General features: G+C 42.6%; 2 protein-coding genes across 2 annotated transcripts; both read left to right on the top strand.

The window, feature by feature from the left end:
* stub1 (STIP1 homology and U-Box containing protein 1) lies at positions 1-6,337 on the top strand. The gene is made up of 8 exons (XM_053413995.1): positions 1-138; positions 920-1,149; positions 1,317-1,515; positions 1,941-2,106; positions 2,264-2,339; positions 2,445-2,501; positions 3,350-3,466; positions 4,103-6,337. The coding sequence occupies exons 2-8, from the start codon at positions 1,036-1,038 to the stop codon at positions 4,226-4,228; spliced, it is 855 nt and encodes a 284-aa protein (XP_053269970.1). The 5' UTR covers positions 1-138; positions 920-1,035; the 3' UTR covers positions 4,229-6,337.
* A 1,317-nt stretch (positions 6,338-7,654) lies between these two features.
* On the top strand, positions 7,655-10,061 carry LOC128427283 (pentraxin fusion protein). Its single transcript, XM_053414369.1, has 3 exons — positions 7,655-7,771; positions 7,952-8,015; positions 8,486-10,061. The coding sequence occupies exons 1-3, from the start codon at positions 7,655-7,657 to the stop codon at positions 9,094-9,096; spliced, it is 792 nt and encodes a 263-aa protein (XP_053270344.1). The 3' UTR covers positions 9,097-10,061.
* Positions 10,062-12,955: the final 2,894 nt, after the last annotated feature.

Raw genomic sequence — 12,955 nt, 5'->3', positions numbered from 1 at the left:
AGGTCGCGTAAGCGTTTGACGTCAGCATAACAACAACCTGTCATGACAGCTCGTTCGGAGGAAAGAAATAATTCGTTCAGCTTTGATATGAGAATATTTACGATCCAGTCCACCCGCATGTAATAGCTCATCTGTCAGGTAAGAACTGGACACTGTGAATCTCACAACAAAACACTCACTTACCGGCTAACTGCGAAAATGGAAGCAAGTGTTGGCTGGGTAGCACACAAGCTAACCTAGCGTTAGCCACTCTGTGTTTATTGGTTGCCTAGCGGCGTTGGATAAACGTTGAGATAAATCCTTCAAATATTTTACTCTGGTCAGTTATAGCTCCACTTTGTAACCAGCTACAGGTTGCATTTATACATGTGTGACTGAATAGTGGGTTGATATTATGCTTATTAGCGTCCTGCCCGGCGAAGCGTTTATCGTCAATGTAGCTCAACGTGCTAGCTCAGCTAACTAGCTACCGGCTGAGAACCGATCTCTCGTTTGATGTTAGCTGAAGTTAACGGCGTTGTCAGTCGTGTTTTTGTGCTCGCTGCTACAGTCGATCACATATAAATGTGTGTGTTTATATTTAGTGTTGCTTGTTCACAACCTTTAGCTTCCATTGGGTGCCTGTGGTGTAGCGTTACAGGACGAAAGGGAGGCAGGGTGAGCTGTTCGGGGATGTAAGCTATCTGCGCTGCTCGTGCATTCACCAGCGACGTCCGTCACATGAATAGTTAATTGCTCTGCCCACCTCACCGTGTTGCTCAGCGGTGAGCACCGTCAGCACATTGGACGGATGCCCGTCTGAGTGGCATCGAGAGCCGCACACAATCTCGCCCCAAGACGCGCACCGCAGGCGCACTGCAGCAGCGGCTCGCCTGTGAATGTGGACACTGATATTACATGGACTATGTCTCCGGTGTAGTGTGTGAAATCCAGGAGGGACAGGGCATTCTTGGACCTGTCGGTTAGTCAGCCGAAGAGACGGGGAACAGGATTGGGAAGCAGGGCGAGGCGGGCCCCGCGGAGCCGGCGGAGAAAATGGCCGGCAGCCCGGAGAAGAGTTCCACCGCTCAGGAGCTGAAAGAGCAGGGGAACCGGCTGTTCCTCTGCCGCAAGTACCAGGAGGCTGCTACCTGCTACAGCAAAGCTATCGTGAGTAATTGTCATTGTAGAAGAAAGAGCATCACAGTGAATTGACTCTTTCTTCATGAAAATACATTAAAGCATTGCAACATCCTTGTTTCGTAGAAAAACCAAATGGGTTATTTTCCTCTGAATGCCTAGTAATATGATTTCAATGCATGTGCATTTTCTCCTAGAACCGGAATCCATCCGTGGCAGTGTACTACACCAACAGGGCTCTCTGCCACGTGAAGCTGCAGCAGCATGACAAGGCTCTGGCAGATTGTAAGCATGCGCTGGAGCTGGACACCCAGTCGGTCAAGGCCCACTTCTTCCTGGGCCAGTGTCACCTAGAGCTGGAGAACTATGATGAAGCCATCGGTAACCTGCAGAGAGGTAATAACAGCCTCCTAAAACGCGATGAATCTTTTCATACAGTTTGCAATAGGGTGTGAAACCAGCTTGCTCATGTTTTACTATTGTACTTCATCATTTATGTTCAAGTTCATAAGTTTACTTCAATGCTACGTCACATTCTTGCATTCCTTCTGTTGTGCTGACTCTAGCATAAGCTGATACAATCTTTGTTGATTGTCATAATCCAATTGATTATACAGTTACTTGTAAATCAAGTCTGCAGGGGGGTATTCTATTAAGCTTTGTCAGGGTTTCTATCCCTGTAATTATAATATTCTATATTGATACATATAGAAATGGTTTCTATGTGTATTATTGACTTGTCATCTATTCACTAGAGATGACAAAGAGGAATCTCGAGGAAAAAGCCCACTGTTGCTGTAATGCCTGTTTCTCCTTGACAGCTTATAACCTGGCCAAAGAACAGAGGCTGAATTTTGGAGACGACATCCCCAGTGCCTTGCGCATTGCAAAGAAGAAACGCTGGAACAGCATTGAGGAGAAGCGCATCAACCAGGAGAACGAGTTGCATGCTTACTTGACCAAGCTCATACTGGCTGAGAAGGAAAGGTGAGGCTGGGGAGGAGGGTAGCAGTCAGCTATCCAGCATTGTAATTATTGGTGTCTGATTATGAGCTCCTGGCGATTACTGCTACTCACTGAAATTAATCAGTGGTGATTATTTTGTTGTGGTATAATTTTTTTATAACTTTGTGCTTTTGTGCAGAGAACAAGAAGAATACAATGAAAAACAGGACGACAATCAAAATGGGGGCGATGCTGCCAAGATTGCATCAAAAAATGTATGTTTTTGAATACGTTTGTGGACTTAACTTGGCTGTGATGCTGTTGAGTAAACCTTCCTTATGCACTCACATTTTTATGAATATGAAATGTGACCTGCTTAGGACAAGTATCTAATGGACATGGAAGAGCTCTTCTCTCAAGTGGATGAGAAAAGAAAAGTAAGGATTGACATTTTATTCTTTCAAATTGTATTTATTCACTCAGTCATTCAGGATATCTCATCATGCATTTGGCAAAAAATGCAAGTATACATCCCGCACATGTTACCAGTCCATTACAAGGCACGTTTTGATCCCATTCAACCGCACAAATGCATGTTTGCTCCCAGTACACCTACTGTACTTCACACCATCTCCTCTGATCGTTGACATAGCAACGACAGAAATAGACTCGCATGCACGTTCAGAATTGCGTACACCTTTATGATCTGTTTCGCTTTGTGTGAACATTCTCCCTGAACTTTTCCTTTGTCATACATTCAAGCCTCACACTACACTCGACACTACATCTGCACCCATACTATAGAAGGACGTTACTGTGTGTTTTCAATTTCCACTCGAAGCTGTTCCTGCAGTAACCGGTTCTCCAGGCTTGCAGTGATAAATCCTCAATTTTGTAGATAGATGTCGACACGACTGAGGTAGTTGTCGTGTATTGATGTTTCTCTTCTGTATGTGTTAGAAGACTTGAGAAAGCAACGATTAAGCGTAGAGCTGGAAAATACAGATGAAAGACAAATACTGTCATTTTTGTAATATATGTACCTTTAACAGTTTGATGATATTTTTAGTATGAGCAGTGTTTTCTTACTGAAGCGTTTAATCCAATCATGGAGTGGCGGATTTTGTTCTAGGAGAAAAACAAACCTTAATGTGGATTTGATTGCGAGGCAGTCGTTTGTCAGTAAACTGTAATGGTCGTTGTAAGAGCAGTGAAAGACAGGATCATGTATCGATTAGCATTATTACATCAGCGTGACTTTTGCTGTGTTTTGTTGTTCGTTCAGAAGCGGGAGATCCCAGATTACCTGTGTGGGAAGATCAGCTTCGAGCTGATGAGAGAGCCCTGCATCACACCCAGTGGAATCACCTACGATCGCAAGGACATTGAAGAGCACCTACAGGTAAAACAACAGCTACTTGTCTTTTCACTGCAGATTTAAGTTTCTTGAGGCGAAACACAGAACATGATGCTCAGAAATTCATGCATTTTAAAATAAACAACCAAATAAACTGTTAAAATAATCAGTAATACTAGCTGCAGTTGATCTGTCAGCTCTTTTGGTACTTTGTTAAAAAACACTTTACTCAATAAAACCATTAATATTACTTCCATTAAGGAGGTTGTGTTTTCATCAGACCCAGATAAACTTTTGAATCCAGGACAAACATTTTGACATATTGTTTGGTTTAGGGTTGGGATCGGTCACGTCATCTGGGCTATTTGATTTTTTTACTGCACATTCCTGTAATTGGGGAAACTGGGGGTAGCTTATTTTATCCTCGGGCTCAGAAGGGTGTGCACAGAAAACCAGGCCCTGAGCCGGACTCAATTATTGTGAGTCCATATGGTATTTGTTTACTCACCCTATTACACTTGCAGCAGGTTGAAAAAAAACACATCTTTTAAATTAAACCAAAAAAAACACATGATCATATTGTTTGATTGTCCCAAAATACATAGAATGATTTCTTAGGACTATATATTATTTATGAGACTCGGCTACTTATGCTAACACTTTAACTTGCTCTCCCTATAGCGAGTGGGTCATTTTGACCCTGTCACAAGGAGTCCTCTGACCCAGGACCAGCTGATCCCTAACCTGGCCATGAAGGAAGTCATCGATGCCTTTATCCAGGAGAACGGCTGGGTGGAGGACTACTGAAGAGACCCCCCTCCCCTCCCATTTTTCTCATAATGCCCCGAAACTCCACACAAAGCCTGGACAACTCGAGACTTTAGAGAATCACCCCTTGCCTCGACATAAACTTTACACAAGCAGGAAAAGCCACGTGATGGACTACCAGATGGGAGCCATACATCTTGCTCTGCCTTCCCTCCTCCTCCTCATCCTCCTTCTCCTCCCCCTTCTCCTCCTCACATTTTATCTTTGCTGTAAAACATCCGGCTCTGACTCTCTGAGGCTCGGCGGTCATGGCCTGCTGCTCCCTTTAAAAGCCCCTTTCCATTCAGATATTCTCTACACTTTCTCCTTTTTTCCCTCTCATGCTGTTTCTAGTATTACAAGCCTGACTCCTTTCTACACAAAACAAGGGGCCGTGTTCTCAGGTCTCCTCCTGCTCCCTCTCTGTCCCTCTCTTTCTCTGAGTGCCACAATCCTTGGTAAGCATCAGCATTGCACACCAGTGTTTCAAAGAACCCATCAAATTTACAAACAATTACACTTTGGTGGCAGAATTAATTCAAACATTGGCCTTTTATTTGGCGTTTACTTCCTGTATTTCATAGACGGTTTTTCTTTTTCTTTTAAGAACGGAGCATTTGCCGAAGTGGTTACTGAAATGCCAAAACTCTAATCTCAACAAGGGTGACTCGTTTGTATGCAAGTTTTACACAATGATAATTTAATTATTAGTCAATGGTTAGTTTGTCACTGAGTATTTTAACCCGTTTTTTTCCAATCATCAAACCCCCATTACAGACAATTGAACTAAGTTGAATGTATGCAAAGTTTACTCTAGAGGTTTCACCTACCGTAATTCAAGATGTTTCTTAACGGGACAATGTAAGGTTTCCATAAAAAAAAAAGAACCTTGAAATGGACAATGGAAATGACTGCTGCATACGAAGAAGAAGAAAAAAAAAAAGTTTTAGCGTTGCTGGATAATTGTTGAAAGTGTTTGAATTTTGATAGATGACGTGAGCTGTTCGGGGCTGAAGCTCAAATCTGCGTCGAAGAACGGTCTGTGCTGTCTGTGTCGTTCATAGAAACAAAAATCCTGTGCTCGGACGTTGTGTTTGGCTTGTGCTGTCTGCCTGGAATGTGTGTGTGGCCGCTTTCCTCATGCATGAAGTGAATTTTCATTTTCTTTTTGCAAAAAACAGAATAGGGCGGCTGTCTCTTCCTTTGCCTTTTTTGCTGTTAATTCGATGCACCTTCTCCTCCCAGTGTCCCAGTTGTAAAAGACGACTGTTGCATCGGCTCATGTGAACCAGTCGTCGGTGTGAAACTAACATTTTAAGTTGGTGAAAATCATGTTACGAGGATTTCACTAGATTTGCTGTACCAACCTCCTCTGTGTTAGACATGCTGGAAGAGTTACGACCATCTTGATCTCGTCCATACCTCAGTCCCATCCTCTTAGTTTACAGGTTGTTCTGCTGAATGTGTGTCCGTGGTGAGTTAGGCCTGTCGTGGGTTGTGTTGAAGTGCAGGCAGTGTAAATAATTTGCTTGTGTATCTCAGATTTTATTTCTTTACTATATAAGGTTCTTTTTTTTTTCTCTTGAGAAATCCTATAGAGCTTGAGAAACTGTATTAAATGTAGATATGTTGATAACATAAAAGCCTGGTTCTGTTTTCATTTGTTCAAATTAAGTTTCTCATTAAAGAGATACCAAGTATGATGCTCGTTGGAATCAAATCTCTTACATATCGTTTTTCTTGCAGCACAATTAATAACACCAGCCCTTCAATAAATTCTCATTTTGGTCAATTTAATGTGTTGTTTTTCAATTCTCAGACATCTGACGTGACATGTTTGAGTCCATAGTTTGGTACAAACAAGTCTCATTTGGTCCAGGATGATTCAGTTTTGCTGCATTAGGCATTTCTACATGTTTCTTCTTGCCCCGTTATATCATTTTGACCCATGTCTGCTGTTGAGGCAGCAAACAGCCAACCACCGTCAAACTGTGTGTTAAAGCTGCATTGTTTCTGTTGAAATGTCAAGTTTTGTCTTTCAGATCTGCACTAAAGCAGACTCTAACTGTCCTAGCTGAGCCTGTAACAAAATAAATCAGTATGATATACTGTTTTGTTGAGTGTATATAATACTATGAGTTTTCTGCTGTGAAATTTCCCACTGAAGTATCTGCATTATATAAAAAATCCAGTAATTGTCAGGTTCGATCCTAAAAAATAAACATCCTTTCATACTGCGGCACAAGTAGCCGATTTAAAGGCCGAAAAACCTGATGCACCAGGGTACAACTGAAGATGATTATTTTTATTATAACAACCGTTCTGAGGGAGCTTAAACATGATGGTTACCTCTCTCCTCTCTTCCCCTGTCTTCACCTTGACCCCTCTCTCTCTTCTCTTCCCTCTTTGCCACCCACCTCTCCTCTCTTCCCCGTTTTTCTCCTCTCACCCCGACGGATCGATCCAGATGAGCGCCCACACTCAGTTTGTTTTTTTCTCTCCACAGTTCTGGCTCATTCTGGGAACTGTTGGGTCTCTACCGTTTATTTTTATTCATTCGTTCTTTTTTTTTGCCATGTATATTGTGAAGCACTTTGTAACCTGGTTCAGATAAGTGCTGTACAAATAAAGTTATTATTATACATCCTTGAATCTGTTGAAAACCTTTTAGGTTAACCAATTTTCTAATCCACATGATTTTGTTATCCACTCCCTCAAATTACAGAAATGACCTTTTGACCTCTAAAACAAAGTTTTCTCATTGAACTTAAAATATTTAAATGGATATATGGGCTGTATTTATATCGTTTTTTCTTCTTAATCCCTCTAGTCAAAGACCAATACATTGCACTTATTTGCTGCTTATCATTCACACACTGAACCCCCAGTGTCCTGCCCAAGGACATCACTATGTGGACTGGATGAGCTAGGAATGGAACTACCAACCCTCTGGTTAGTGAATGACCAGCTTTACCTCCTGTAAGATAGTTAACTTAATAATGTTTATTATATTTTACTGTCCCTGCTTTTTATGGACTATTGTATGTGATTTAAAAAAAGTGGAAAATGTGAAAATACAAAACACAAAACATGCAACATTTTTTTTAAAGAAGATAAATATTGAGACAGATACGAGGCGAAGGGTTTTTGAGGTTTAGTGAGAGTGAGTACAACTCAACTCTATAACTGATACTATAACTTGTAAGTACACAATGTCCAGACACACAATATGGACTGTGTCTGTCAGGGTGGGATCCTTCAGTAGAAAGTAATTTGAATAAAAAGCGTCTCCAGGTTTGTCTATATTAACCAGGGATGAGGTTTCTGGTGAAGTGTTGCTTAAAGCTTGATATCAGAAAGAAACATCACTGCACTGTTCTGTCATGTGACATGTATACACACACACACACACGTACTGTAGGTGCAATGTGTCTGCATCAGGCACAGGACAGAGTCACGCCGGCTTCACACACCGGGCCTATTGTCAGAGCGGCCATCGCAGAGCTGACGTCATTGCCCTGTGCTAGGAGGGAAGAGGACTGTGTACGGGGTGGGACTCAGTTAGCAACGTCGAGCGACAACAAAACAACACAACCATGGTGAGAAAATATGTTTTTACTCGTTTAACTTTGGACTTCATGTGTTCCTTGATGAGAATGAAGGGTTGAAACTTGGGGTAGTTGTTGGATAATGACTGATTCTGGATGTTCTGTGTGTTTGCAGAAGTTTGCTGTGGTTTCCCTCTGTGTCTTTGGATTGTCTATCGGTCTCTCCTCAGGCACACAAGGTAAGGATTCAAGAACTAAAGGTCTTCAGTTTCCTTTCTTTCTGTCTTTTGTCTTTCCTTCCTTCCTTCCTTCTTTCCTTTCTGCTTTCTTTCATTCTTTATTTTGTTCTGTCTTTCTTTTTTCTTTCAATTTTCCTTCCTCCCTTCTTTTATTTTTCCTTCCTTTCTTCCTCCAACCCCTTTCTGCTTTCTTTCATACTTTATTTTGATCTGTCTTTCTTTTTTCCTTCCTCCCTTCCTCCCTTCCTTCCTGCTTTCATTCTGTCCTTTCCTTCTTTCTCAAATGTTTTCCTTTATTCCTTCCTTCCTTCCTTCCGGCTTTCATTCTGTCCTTCTTTCTTTCATTTTGTCCTTCCTTGCTTCCTTCCTTCATCCCAGCTTTCATTCTTTTCTTCCTTCCTCCCTTCCCTTCTTCTTTCTCACACTGCTCAACATTTGGCCTCTTATTCACTCCTTGTCTTTTCCTACAGCGGGTCTGAGTGAGAAGGTCCTGGTGTTCCCCTATGAGACGGACTTCAGCTTCGTGGCCCTGATCCCTCAGAAGGAGATGGGCCTGAGGGCCCTCACCCTCTGCATGCGTGTGGCCACCGAGCTGCCTGATGAGCGGCAGGTCATCCTGTTCGCCTACCGCACGGCCGACTACGACGAGCTCAACGTGTGGCGGGAGCGGGACGGCCGCATCTCCTTCTACATGAGCGGCGATGGCGTCCTGTTCCACCTGCCGCCGCTCACCACCTTCCGCACCAGCCTCTGCCTCACCTGGGAGTCGCGCACGGGCCTCACAGCCTTCTGGGTGGAGGGCAAGCGGAGCACCTACCAGGTCTACAAGCCCGGACACACCATCCGGCCACAGGGCACCGTCCTCCTGGGGCAGGACCCAGACAAACACCTGGGGGGTCTGGAGGCCGTGCAGAGCTTTGTAGGGGAGGTGACCGACCTGAACATGTGGGACTTCGTGCTCTCCAGGAGCATGATCCAGGCCTGGCACTACGGCCACAAGGTGCCCAAGGGGAACGTCTTCGACTGGGCCACCATCGAGTACGAGCTGAACGGGAACGTGATGGTGGTGGATGACGACTGACTCGGGGGGGAGCCTGTCGCAGAGAGGGCCGAGGCTTTTCAGACGAGTTCTGGACTGATGCTGATATGTGGGGTCGTCTTTCTTAGATTCTGTGTCGTTTGACGTTCGAATCCTTCAACTGTTCCTTGTTCCTTAATACAGCAGAAAGCGGTGGTGTTTGGGACATTATATCATAAATATAACAATCTATTTAACACCTTAATGCAACACTCAAACATCTAGCAGCGTGGGAACTCATTTGATCGTTTCTTATGGTCCTCTTTGTAATTCAGAGCTTCATCCTTCGATTGAAAGAAAAACCAATGAGAACATGTTGATGTGCCGGATGTATCCATAGGGTGGCAGTCTGCGCCAGTTCACGTCAAACAGAAACTTGGGTCAGACAGAGCTTGATCATGCACGTACACCCACTGATGTCATGTGGCCACAAATAGCTGATGAGAAAAGCATGTTTAACTGTGACAATTATAATAAAGGGAATTCATGTTTGCAGTGCATCGGGATTTTGTAGATAATGTCAATTTAAACATTTGCAAACGTCTAATAACTAAGATTTCACCTTGTTTTACCACTGACGCTGTTGTGCATCTAACAGAAAATCACTACTGACTTGAGACGACACATTTAAATTATTAATTTGGGTTAAAATTTGATATATTTGAGCAGAAACAAGCATATTTCGAAAAACCTTCCATCATGCATGAAATATTTGTCAGCGTTTGTTTTTGCAGGTCCTTTGCTCGGTGATATTTATGACATGATAATATGAATGAGACAATAAAAGCAGTGAACTGCAGGATGCGTTATTTCTGCTGCAGACTTAATGATTTAACTGCACCGAGAGACAAACAGCAATTATCATGTTTGAAATCCATTGCCATACAGTTGCCCTTGGTTATGGCGCCCGCTCATGAATTTTCCATGTTTTAACTGATGTAAAAACGCTGTCGGGTCTGAAATAAAATCTTGCCATGTGCATAACTAATAATGTTTGTAATTAAAGAGAACATTTTGTCTTTGAACTCTGGCGGCTTCCTTTTTCACAAAATCGTTTTTTTTTTATGACAGACATTAAAGAAGTAATAATTTGTATGCACATTTCACACAGGGGAGTAATTAGATTGATTTTATTATTCTAATTTAATTGTTGATTCATTAAAGAACAGAAGCTTCCACTCCTCCATCAATCACATCTGTACTGAGAGAGCATGAATTCACTTTGACTTATCCAGCTGTTTGTGCACAACGTCATTTACATTTATTTTGTCAGGTGTACACAAACCTAACCCCTAATTTCTTTCTTTCAACCTGTCTTCTTTTCTTCTTTTCTCCCTTCCCTCTTATTTCTTTCGGTCTTTCTGTTTTCATTCCTTCCTTCTCCCATTCCTTCCACTCTTTCCATCTTTCCTTCCTTCCTTCCTTCCTTCCTTCTTTCCTTCCTTCCTTCCCCCTCCCTGCTTTCTCTCGTTCTTTCTTTAGTCCTTCCGTCCTTCAGTCCTTTCGTTCTTCCATACTTTCTTTCGGTCTTTCTATTTTCCTTCCTTCCTTCCTTCCTTCCTTCCACCCTTTCTTCCTTTCCTTCTTTCCATCTTTCTTGCTTTCATCCTTTCTTCTTTCTCAGTATTTTTCTGAGTGTATTTTTCTCTTTATCTCTCCGCTGTAGGTGACCACGAAATAAAGCAACATAATAAAGTGGATGTGTTACATGTTACTTGCAGGAATCCAGTAATATTGCTTCTCTAACAAAGGCCCCTCAGAAGGAGCCCAAGGTCGGATCTTCTCCATCCAAGTGTAACACAGTAACCCTAAGTTCCAGTGTGCCGTCTCTGTTCGTCTCCATGGCTCCGTGCACTCATCCTCCCTGCCCGCACCACCACGCTGACCTCCTTGCAGAGACGAGGGAGGAAGTTTCCAGCAGCATGCAGCCCATGCAGGCTCCCTTGAGGGTGGGAAAGTGCTGTGTTTTCAAAGTGTGTGTGTGTGTGTGTGTGTTTATTCTGACCAAATCACCCGTCGGCTCTCTCGCAGCAGCTAAATAAGGAGAAGGCAGGGCCAATGAGTTCTGACTGCGGGTCAGCAGCCAAATGTTCCACCTTCTTGAATGTTGCAATGCATCAATCGCAGTGCCCACTCACTGTGTGGTAACACCTTTGTGGACCATCTGCCCAGGCCTGGCTTCTTAGCCCTCTGGTACACACACACACACACACACACACACACACACACACACACACACACACACACACACACACATGGTCTGTTATTTTCTTCTTTTTGCATCTCTGCCCAAAAGGGGTTCTAATATCGTTGCAAACATTTCTACAAAGAAAGGTTTAAAGTCACTGAGTCCGTTTAGAGTTTCATTCATTCTAATTCAAAGACGAAGAAAAGTTGTGTTTTTCTTAAACATTAATAGAAACTAACATCCGTTAAGAAGTAAATAGTGGATCCATATATATTATTGTTTCGTAAACAGTTGTAATCCCTGATTATTTACTCTCTTTTGCAGACTCCGGGGCCCCACCCTCCTCTGTTTCTGCTCCAGAGAAGATCATAAGCCCTCGACAGAAGGACACAATCAGTAGCCTCTTAACAGAGTGGATAATTATTCCCTCTGTGTCCCAGTATTGCATGTTTTATCCGACCGAGCAAACACTTGCCGGGCTCCTTGTCTTGCTCGCGGCAAGGGCCGCCAGTGTGTGGGGGGCCTGTGTGGATCTGCATATTGGCCCATGGTGGTTTAGGCTGTCTGAGGTAAGGCGGTGCCACTGACTGCAGCATGTCCGTGCGTGTGGAGCTGGTGAAAACGTTTTCCACGCGAGAGGAGATAGACGGCAAGAGGGAGGCCCGCGTGATGCGGCGAGGGGAGACAGAAGGAGGGCCGTTCTGGATTCCTTCGAGCAACTCCAAATAGATTTCCAGGCAAAACATATTTGCATACGCGAGACAGTGCTACGAGCTATCTGACTGAGCTGTGGCATGTGTGCATTGAACAGATGGGTAATTTTTTTAGAGCTTTCTTGCAGAAATTTCAGCCCATTAAAATGAGTTCTTGAGCATTATTCAGTCTGCTTTTGTTCATGAAGCTCACAAAGGATCATCGGGGTGAAGTTGTATTCTTGTTAATCAGATTTAATGCAAGATCACAGATGAATCAAGAACAATATAGAACACCTATGTATTTATACATTTATGGCAATCAGTAAATTGACAGCTAAGACATGCTTAGACAAGGAAAGACTGAAGACCTATTTTTTATTTCACTGCACCTTTCTACACACCCAAGGACATCGTACATAATATATCATTATTCATCAAATGAATAATTAAGGTGGAACTAAGAGTTAAGATCATATTAGGGGACACAAACACTTATTACTGCAACATATGTAACACAAGAATAGTTAAAATTAAAACCAAGGTTAAAATTTGGGCAGAGATACACAACAGTACATGTGAACACAATAGCGACTAAAATTAAAACCGAAGGTTAAAATCGGATAAGTGAGTCATCGGTAGACTCATTTGAAGTTATGTTTTTAGTTGTGATTTCTAGAAAATCACAGGAACCTCTAGAAGTTCCCTGTCAGAGGAAACATATTTTGTTTGCTGTAAGTGTTATGGATTTCTTTTGTGGTTTAGGTCTACTTTGTTAATTTAATTTTATTCTTTTTCCCTTAGAAATAAATGACACTGTCTTGGACTTTGGATCATAGACTTAAGTCTCTTACTTAAGTCTCTTAAGTAAGAGACTGAAGTTATCTAAATTCACTGCATATTTGTGTTATAATACCGAGCCTCTGACGACTTTGGCAGCATTATATTGTAACCTTGTAGACAATTGGGCCCTGTTTATTAT

The sequence above is a fragment of the Pleuronectes platessa genome, chromosome 21, assembly GCF_947347685.1.
Source record: "Pleuronectes platessa chromosome 21, fPlePla1.1, whole genome shotgun sequence".
Classification (NCBI taxonomy): Eukaryota; Metazoa; Chordata; class Actinopteri; order Pleuronectiformes; family Pleuronectidae; genus Pleuronectes; species Pleuronectes platessa.
This window is presented reverse-complemented; position numbering and strand designations above follow the sequence as displayed.

Coding starts and splice junctions, on each gene's coding strand:
- stub1 (XM_053413995.1), top strand. CDS start 1,036: ATGGCCGGCAGCCCGGAGAAGAGTTCCACCGCTCAGGAGCTGAAAGAG. Junction 1,150..1,316: donor CCTGCTACAGCAAAGCTATC/GTGAGTAATTGT, acceptor ATTTTCTCCTAG/AACCGGAATCCATCCGTGGC. Junction 2,340..2,444: donor CCAAGATTGCATCAAAAAAT/GTATGTTTTTGA, acceptor TGACCTGCTTAG/GACAAGTATCTAATGGACAT.
- LOC128427283 (XM_053414369.1), top strand. CDS start 7,655: ATGTGTCTGCATCAGGCACAGGACAGAGTCACGCCGGCTTCACACACC. Junction 7,772..7,951: donor CTAGGAGGGAAGAGGACTGT/GTACGGGGTGGG, acceptor GTGTGTTTGCAG/AAGTTTGCTGTGGTTTCCCT. Junction 8,016..8,485: donor TCTCTCCTCAGGCACACAAG/GTAAGGATTCAA, acceptor CTTTTCCTACAG/CGGGTCTGAGTGAGAAGGTC.